The 9,451-nt window shown below is 49.6% G+C and overlaps 2 protein-coding genes across 4 annotated transcripts in view; one reads left to right on the forward strand and one right to left on the reverse strand.

The window, feature by feature from the left end:
• Positions 1-3,580, forward strand: part of LOC106811253 (DNA topoisomerase 3-alpha-like) — an 18,938-nt gene extending 15,358 nt beyond the window's left edge. Inside the window, exons 6-8 of the mRNA XM_014814810.1 lie at positions 59-205; positions 654-779; positions 1,668-3,580. Coding sequence (XP_014670296.1) covers positions 59-205; positions 654-779; positions 1,668-3,449 — 2,055 coding nt within the window. The 3' untranslated portion in view covers positions 3,450-3,580. The remainder of the gene's footprint in view (positions 1-58; positions 206-653; positions 780-1,667) is intronic.
• Positions 3,581-3,625: 45 nt separating this feature from the next.
• LOC106811256 (isovaleryl-CoA dehydrogenase, mitochondrial-like) overlaps positions 3,626-9,451 on the reverse strand; it is an 8,379-nt gene continuing 2,553 nt past the window's right edge. Inside the window, exons 4-10 of one of the 3 annotated variants that reach the window (XM_014814813.1) lie at positions 8,691-8,827; positions 8,299-8,395; positions 7,109-7,202; positions 6,194-6,275; positions 5,443-5,547; positions 5,042-5,114; positions 3,626-4,115 (exon numbers count right to left, since the gene is read on the reverse strand). In XM_014814813.1, coding sequence (XP_014670299.1) covers positions 3,979-4,115; positions 5,042-5,114; positions 5,443-5,547; positions 6,194-6,275; positions 7,109-7,202; positions 8,299-8,395; positions 8,691-8,827 — 725 coding nt within the window. In that variant the 3' untranslated portion in view covers positions 3,626-3,978. Of the gene's footprint in view, positions 4,116-5,041; positions 5,115-5,442; positions 5,548-6,193; positions 6,276-7,108; positions 7,203-7,265; positions 7,360-8,298; positions 8,396-8,690; positions 8,828-9,451 lie in introns of all 3 variants that reach the window. The other 2 variants (XM_014814816.1, XM_014814814.1) reach the window with 2 other exon arrangements.

Genomic DNA, 9,451 nt, shown 5'->3' on the forward strand with positions numbered 1-9,451 from the left:
GTCTTGTTTTACGACTTTTCATTTTACGACCCTGTTTTACTGGAACCTAACCCTGTCTTTACACGGCACCTACCTGTACAGTAACGGGCTACAGGGCAATGAGAAGCGCATCTACGAGTTCATCGTACGCCATTTCCTCGCCTGCGTATCCCAGGACGCACAGGGCCACGAGACGAAGGTCGAGATCGACATTGCGGCCGAGAGGGTGGGTCGTTACGTTAATTATCCACGAGCAATTAATTTACGCTTAACGGTCGTTTGTTATTATGCAACGGTTCCCGTATAGCGATAAGCGTACGGTCGCTGTGTGTGAGAAACTCTTCACGCTGATGTTGTGTGTTTATAAATGTGTTTGCGACGCTACTGTCACCTGTAAATGCACTTGTTCTTGTTGAGCGTGGTTCCACCAGTCTATGTGTGAGCGTATGTACATGTATGTCTACGGGATTGTGTGGTGCACTTTTGTGCCAAGATGAGCTTGCACAATATCAGTTGAGAAATTAATTCACGTGGGCAAGCATGTGTGAGTGTGCGTTAACCGAAGCAATGCTTGGTTGCGACCACCTTTTGCTCTTCTCGTAGTCTGTAGTCTTACAAATATATCGATTGTCATCGTTTCTATCGAAGGATTTCTATTCGCCACTCTGTTACAGTTTGTAGGCAGCGGTCTCATGGTGATAGCGCGGAACTACCTGGAAGTTTATCCGTACGACCGCTGGAACGCAAAGTACATGCCTGTGTTCGAAGTCGGGCAGAGGTTTCAGCCAACATCCGTTGAGGTGCGTGTAACTGTCGCTGCCACCGCTAATGTCCGCGATTCGAAGATTACTGTATCGATTTTACGGTTGAATTGCAGCCATTATAAACCGAATGGCACTACAGTATATGCTTTCCAAATGCTTCTTTCTAAGCAGTTGGTAAGTAGAACTCATAGAATTAATCTCTGCTTTAAAAACCAAGAAAGAACTAATTTTAAACATTAATTAAATTCAAAATGTAATAGAGAGCCCAACAATGATAGTTGATCAAGTAATATAGTCTAGGCTAAGGTATAATAAGCTAAATATAATAATTTAATAACATGACGTAAGTGATCCTAATTTTGTTTGTCTTGTAGACCAGCGCCCCCTAGTTGCTCACTGTGGCCCCCGCTCAATCACAACATACGCGTTCTCTTGTCTCGCAGACCAGCGCCCCCTAGTTGCTCACTGTGGCCCCCGCTCAATCACAACATACGACGTTCTCTTGTCTCGCAGACCAGCGCCCCCTAGCTGCTCACTGTGGCCCCCGCTCAATCACTACATAGGTGACATGCATAATGTGCTCTTTATAACATTATGTTACTTAAATACATTATGTGTTAACGGGTTTCTTATACATAGGAGGCACAGTGGCGCACCGCCGTTGTCAAAATGTTCCTGTATTTACTGATAAGTATATCCTGTATCCATATACCTATAAGTATACCTATATATCAATACATCCTGTATTTGAATCCATCATGCGCGTTTTTTTCCTGGCCATTACCTCCTTATGTCTAATTTTCCCTCAGAAGAAACCCTGATCGACGTTCTCTTATCTCGCAGGCCCGCTCAATCACTACATAGGTGACATGCATAATACTCTCTTTATAACAATATTACATAATGTTCTCTTGTTTCGCGCAGATGGTCGACGGCGAGACCACCGCGCCGCCGCTGCTCACCGAGGCGGACCTTATCGCGCTGATGGAGCGACACGGCATCGGCACGGACGCGACGCACGCAGATCACATCGAGACGATAAAGTCGCGCGCGTACGTCGGCGTCCGCGATGACGGCCGCTTCGTGCCGGGCGAGCTCGGCATGGGCCTTGTCGACGGCTACGATTCGATGGGCCTCGCTATGTCCAAGCCGCGCCTGCGCGCCGAGCTCGAGGCCGACCTGCGCGCGATCTGCGACGGCAGCCGGCGCGCGGACGACGTCCTCGCGACGCACGTGCGACGCTACCGCGACGTGTTCGTCGCCGCCGCGCGACAGGCCGGGAATATCGACACCGCACTGTCGGCGTACTTCGGAGCGGCGCAGCCGTATGAGGCGGCGGCGGCGGCGGAGGTGAAACCCGTGTGCGCGTGTCCGAAATGCGGGTCGTCCCTCGCCGTGCGGTCGAAGAAGGACGGAGCGGGGTTGTTCATCGGATGCATGGGGTTCCCGGAATGCCGGAACGCGACGTGGCTGCCAGCGGGCGTGCTCGCTGCGGAGGTGACGGACGCCGCGTGCGACGCGTGTGCGCCGACACCCGTCCGTCGCATCCGCTTCAAGTTCCGCGCTGGCGCCATGCCGGCGGGCGTGCCGCTCGACTACGAGGGGTGCCTCGGCGGCTGCGACCCCGCCCTCCTCGAAGCCCTCGGCGTGCAGGCGCTGACGAGACCGGGCGGGGGCGCCGCGCAGCAGCCCGCGGCGAGGCAGACGCGGCCGTCTCCGCACGGCCGCAACGACAGTGGCTACGATTCCTCCACACATGCCTCCCGAGTCGACAGCCAGGCGAGCGGCGGAGCGACAGCCCGGGCGAGGGCAGGTCCGACGCCGCAGCCTCACAGAGAAGGGAATCCCCGAGGAAGCGGCGTGGGGGGAGGTGGCGACCGGCTCGGGGCGGCGACGTCGCGCGGCGCAGTTGGGAAGTGGGGCGCGCCCGCGGGGAGCCCCGGCGCGCGGTCGCCGCTAGCGCCGATCGCCGTCGGCAACAACAACGCGGTCGTGTGCGGCTGCGGCAACGACGCCGCGCTGCGCACGGTCGTCAAGGAGGGGCCGAACCGCGGCCGCGCGTTCTACGTGTGCTCGCGCGCCGGCCCCCAGCCCTGCGACTTCTTCATGTGGGGCGACGACGGCCCGCCGGCACCCCGCAGCGGCGATTTCGGCGGTGCGGACAATGCGACGGCAAACTGCCGCTGCGGAGTCGCCGCAAGCAAGCGCACCGTGCAGAAAGACGGGCCGAATAGAGGGCGCCAGTTCTACGTCTGCTCGAAGCCGCAGGAGGCGCAGTGCGGGTTCTTCGAGTGGGCGGATGCCGCCGGCGCCGGCCAGTCTCAGCCGCCAGGGGGTGCAGGACAGAGCTCGAAGACGTCCTCTGGGTACAACAGCGGCAGCATGAGCATGAACACTGACCCTGGCGACAGCGAGGTCAAGTGCAACTGTGGCGCCCCTGCACCCGTGCGAACAGTACAAAAGGAGGGGCCCAACAGGGGGCGCCAGTTCTACTGCTGTAGCAAGCCGCGGGAGTCGCAGTGTGGATTCTTCCAGTGGGCGGACGACGGTAGAGGGCCGGGCATTACACCTGGTCCGAGTCCGAGCAGCAACTATAATGCTCCACCAGGTGGGGCTGGTGCTGCTGGCGGCAGAGTCAAGGCGGTGAGAAAATGTGGTATTTGCGGAGTGCCAGGACATAATAGGACTAAGTGTCCGCAGAGGTGAGAAGCGTCATGTAATCAATCGCTGTACGGGATTTTAATGATCATTTTTAGATTTTAGAATTGAATATATTGAATTGAATACAATTATATATTGAATTTAGCTTCATAAAATGTAATTTTAATTACGCTAAACATTCCATGTTTTGTTGTGTATTGAAAAGCTACGTACATTGGTAGTTTCAGTTCAAATCATTTTATGTAATATGCCTATTATTTACATGTAACAAGTATTAACCACATGTCGAATAAGCCATATCAAAATGTATCCCGTGACAGAACTACACGATGCAAGTTGCGACAACAATCTCCAACATGATTCCGGTCTCGACGGGACCTCGCACATCAATGTACAAGCACGCACGCCACCTAGTGACACATCTTACCTCGCATTTCAAACGCAATTACGATACGTATCTACGACGCTTTTCAAACTAATTTGAACTGAGGTTTCATTTGGTTCGTACTAGGTCTCTATAGTTTCTTGCGTGGTTTGCTTGCTATCTAGGTCGCTCATGGATCTTTAGCGTTCATCATTTGGCGTAGTGTGCGTTGATCGCACGACCAATCACGAGGCGACGCACCTCGCTCGTTCCTGCGCCAATCTCATACAGTTTCGCATCTCTCACGAGCCGGCCAGCCGAGTAGTCGTTGATGTAGCCGTTACCACCTACAAACAAACAATAACAACCATGTTGATGTAGCCGTTACCACCTACAAACAAACAATAATAACCACGTTGATGTAACCGTTACCACCTACAAACAAACAATAACAACCATGTTGATGTAGCCGTTACCACCTACAAGCAAACAATAACAACCATGTTGATGTAGCCATTACCACCTACAAACAAACAATAATAACCATGTTGGTGTAGCCATTACCACCTACAAACAAACAATAACAACCATGTTGATGTAGCCGTTACCACCTACAAACAAACAATAACAACCATGTTGATGTAGCCGTTACCACCTACAAACAAACAATAATAACCATGTTGATGTAGCCGTTACCACCTACAAACAATAACAACCATGTTGATGTAGCCGTTACCACCTACAAACAAACAATAACAACCATGTTGATGTAGCCGTTACCACCTATAGTATAAACAATAACAACCACCTTGAGGTATAAGTTGCCTCCCCTATCTACCCTAAAGCCTAGCGCAGACTTGGGACTTTTTCATGCAACTCGGCTGCTAGAATCGCAGCCGAGTTGCATGAAAAAGTCGCAAGTCTGCGGGAACGTGCAACTGCAACTCGTAGCGATTCTGGTAGCTTGCAACAGGTTTGATTTTCAGCAACTCGTCGCTCGCAATCGCTCTTTCCAAGTCATGGAAAGAAGCGACTGCTGTTAACAGCACTCGTTTGCATGCGCACACACGGTGAAGCGTGCGACCGATCGCATGCGGTTGCAGGTTGCAGCGACGAGCAACGAAAAGTGGCAAGTCTAGATCTGCGCTATAGGCTTAATAAACAGACAAATATATATTTGTTTTGCAGAAGCTCCGAGGAGCCAATATTCTGATTTGCATTGACGACACTGCAGTCGTTTTATTGCGAGCTGCTTTCCCTTGCGTGTACGTACCCATTGCTTGCAGTGCCTGCAGCGCCACCTGGGTGGCTGCTTCAGCAGCGTAGAGTATCACAGCAGCACAATCCTGGCGGACAAGCAGAAACGAGATATCAGTACTGTACTAGCGACAGACGACAGCGACCCCACTCGAAACAAACCGCCCGAGAATTAACAAATGCTTGCGTAAACATAACATACTATAACAGATGCTCAAATATGTGGGGGAGATAATCGGATCACGTACACCCTCAGTTGTCAGAGTTTGCCCTCGTACATTAGCTCATCCGAACAGACACCAAGTCAAACTGACAACTCGGTACCGATAACATTCTTTCGCGAATTTGGGGACGAAAATAAAAATTCTCCGCGCATCAATCAAACGTGAGAATCGCTGATCACGAAGCGAGCCGTACCTTGCGGTTTGCGTGCCCGGCCCCCAGTGCCTTTGCTATGCTGTAAACGTAGCAGCGAGACACCTGCAGCGTCGTGTACATGTCCGCCATCTTACCCTGCATGAGCTGTGCGAGAGAACCTCCATATCAGTAACACGCACGCACGCACGCACGCACGCACGCACGCACAGGTAGTTATCGACGACGAAAGGCGCCACGAATCATGATCACTTGTCAGTCTGGTAAATAATTGCTAACGAAGCCGTCACTGATCGTGAATCGATCGCAAACAAAGCCAGCACTTCGATCAAGGTTGACACACACGAATACGACATTTCTGTAGAATATTTGTTTACCACAGATCAACAGGGTGTGTATGGAGTGATTTGCCTGTCGTTGGGTAATCGATAGGGGTGTAACGATTAACCGCGATTCAACTGTATCGCGCGGTACATCCCGTTCGGTTCGGTTTTCGTTTTTTTTTCCGTTTCGATTCTCGGTTCGGTTCCGGGAAATACATTCAACCCTCTCTCAGTTAGGGGGGGCGCATGTGTTTTGGCCAATGAATAACACAATAAATGTATAATATTATGATACGTATTATTATTATTATTCAAAATGGAGGGCAAATTTCCCCATCTTCTCAGCATTTTTACTACTGAAAATAACCAAACCGAATGAACCAACCGAACCAAAACAAAATGTATCATTACACTCCTAGTAATCGATGGTGGTTGCGGTTCGTTACCGCGGGCGAGGGAGAACACCTTACCTGGAACGTGCCGATCTGTTCTCCGAATGCCTCCCTATGGTGGCAGTAATCGAACGCAAGGTCGCAAGCCGCCTGCATGATCCTGAAACACACAGCGCACCAGGGTAAAAAATACACGGGAGCGATGAGCGATTTGCTCTTCAAACCTCCGAAATCGCTCCCGTGAGGCTCAAAATAGCTCTTGTAACATTTTTGACGAGAGCTATTTTTTCCACAGACTTGAAAAAGAGCTCCCGTGAAAAAAACCTTTTTTTTCCCCTGCAGCGCACCCTGAAGCGCCTACCTTTCCCCCCGCTGTGCTCTACGTCTCCTTGTTAACTAAACACAAAGGAAAGCCCGCGGGGAAGGGGGCGCAATACTGTGATCGTACAACGTGCAACGTAGAAACTGCCAACAAAACGTTAAAAATACTACCGCACGAGATTTCGTTTGCAACGACCGCACGCCGGAATTCTGACCCATGGTACGTCGGTGCATAGATGTATACGAGTTTATATCTTTTGAGCAACAAGAATCGTTAATTTAGTGAGGGTTTGTTTACACGCGACATATAGCCACACGCATATAACAACAATGTAGTTTCTGACTATGCTAACACACAGTTTATACATTCCCCCATCGAAGCTACGCCAGCCACCTAGCTGTCGTAGAGTTAAGACAGAGTGGACGTCAGCGTAGCAGCTTCGTGAATCGCACCAATATTCGCACCGTATTCGGCTCGATGAACCGTGCAAGAACACCGCATCACCTAGGCCCGGTTTATGCCAGCCATCCGTGCTGAGCTGTGCTAATTATAATATTACGGCCTTATGTCCCATCGGGGGACCAAGAGGATAAGTAAGTAAGTATCCATGCTGAGCACCTTTGATGAATCTAGCCCCCACCCAGGGTGAGAGCACGCAGCATGCAGCTTACCCCACAGGGCCACCGGAGAGCACCAATCGTTCGACGTCCAGTCCCGTCATCAACACGTAAACTCCCTTATCGAGGGACCCAAGCAACTGCTTCTCTACAACACGGATAAACAACACAGAGTCAACAACGGACCACCAGAGGGCGCCGCTACACCTACCCCACGCAGCCGGAGCCGCCGAGGGCGCGCTCGATGTCCAGACCAGACATTAGGATTTTGATGCCGGCGTTTTCCCGACCGAGCAGGTTGTGTGCTAGACGAGAGAACAAAAGCAAAAGCAACGCTCGCTATTTCCACGCACGCAGAAATGTGTGCGACGGGGTTGGTCAGCCGTAAGTGCGCGAGTTCATGTGTACGTGCGCTAGTCCATGTGTGCGTGCGTAAGTTCATGTGTGCGTGCGTAAGTTCATGTGTGCGTGCGTAAGTTCATGTGTGCGTGCGTGCGTAAGTTCGTGTGTGCGTGTGTAAGTTCGTGTGTGCATGTAAGAGTGTGTGTGTGCACGCAGGAGAAATTCCTCCAGGAGGATGAGTCAACTCTGTATCTCGGCATAACTCTCTCTAACACCCTGAAGTGGGACAAATATATCAATAGTTTATGTGCGAAAGCCAACAGGAATCTTCAAAAGGAATCTGAAATACGCGCCCAAAACGCTGAAAAGCCACAACATACAAATCTCTTATTCGGTCTAAGCTAGAGTATGGCTGTACAGTATGGGACCTACATTTAAAAAGAGACATAGAAAAAATTGAAATGATCCAACGCCGCGCAGCTAGATTCGTCTGCAACGATTATGGCAGAACCAACAGTGTAACTGCAATGTTACAATCACTTAATTGGCCGAATCTTTAACGCGTATACGCGGTCGACGCAGTACACAATCAAGATCAAGATCAAGGAAGAAAACGTGCAAGGAGTGTAGGATGAGTCAGCAGCTCTACTTGGCATAGATCAATTTTGACAGAATCAGCTTGACTTCAGACAACAAATGTTTCTTGTGACCTCATCGTTGTTACCACAGTGAAATCTCATAATAACGAAATAACCTGTCTCAAGGCACAACACTGTCGACATGCGACTCTGCCGTGCTGAACGCGCTAAATTATCCAAGCAGAAATAAAAACAATAAAACGATAACCCTTTACATAATCGTGAACCACTAGAAGATGCTAGAACTGGCATCCCACGCGTCACCTGGTACTTTGCAATCTTCGAATATGAGTTCGCCGGTTGGTGAGCCGCGCATGCCAAACTTGTCAAGCTTTGTTCCAACACTGAAGCCTTCCATGCCCTGCAACAAAGGGTTTAACGACAAACATTACCGTACGTTTAAATCAATACCTTCAGGTTACATACCTTGTGGTTTAACATACACTAAAGATTTTTTTTAATGCTTTAAAACTGCTAATATCCATTTGCTTACAATTGATGGTGCTGCCACAATTTTTGTTAAATCTTTGATGTCTAATAATATAAGTGAATGCCTGATAACAGACATGTGTATGCATATACTAATAGCGACTACATCTACACCATGATAAGTTGATAACCACACCCACCTAAGCAAGGCTTAATCACCTTCGTACCTTTTCTATGATGAAGGTGCTGATTCCATGCTGTGGTTTATCGGCGCTTGGGTTCGTGCGTGCATATACGATCAGAGTGTCAGCAATGGGACCGTTAGTGATCCAGAACTTACTCCCATTCAGAATGTAATAATCGCCTGTAGACAGACACAAGATAACTTGTGTTTACCCCGAGTTAGGAAAAGTAATGACACTAATCACTGAACCAGATTCAAGTACGTGCTGCCCTCGAGTCTTTGTTTCAAATCAACTTGTAAATTATGTACAGTACACAATCTATTATCTGAAACCCTTGGGACCAGACAGTGTCACACGTTTCGGAATTCACAATTTTTCGGATTTCGGAATGGTAGTACAGTACAGCTATATATATACCGTATATCCTGCAACTAGCCAGTACTAAAACCCAAGTTTTCAAAAAAGGCCAAGTGTTGTAGCGGTACAGTGTAATGACGCGACGCCACGCGCATCTTGCGTCCGTGATTAGTACGTGTGTTTTACTCCATTTTCATGTTTAGTCTGTGGCCGTGGTTATACAGCTGACACCTCGATTTCATCTCGCGTCCAAAACATACGGGCCGCACAAATGTTTACGTCATCGGCGACTTATCGTTTGACTCCTGGATGACATTTACGGCACGCAAATCAACAACCGAAACAACCGACCGAACAACAACCGAACACCAACCGGACCGAATATCAACAACCGATTTAAAGTCTTGCTTGTAATGTAACCAGCAGTGATATTAGACAAACTAATA

This window comes from Priapulus caudatus, unplaced genomic scaffold (assembly GCF_000485595.1).
Source record: "Priapulus caudatus unplaced genomic scaffold, Priapulus_caudatus-5.0.1 Scaffold520, whole genome shotgun sequence".
In the NCBI taxonomy this organism is placed as follows: domain Eukaryota; kingdom Metazoa; phylum Priapulida; class Priapulimorpha; order Priapulimorphida; family Priapulidae; genus Priapulus; species Priapulus caudatus.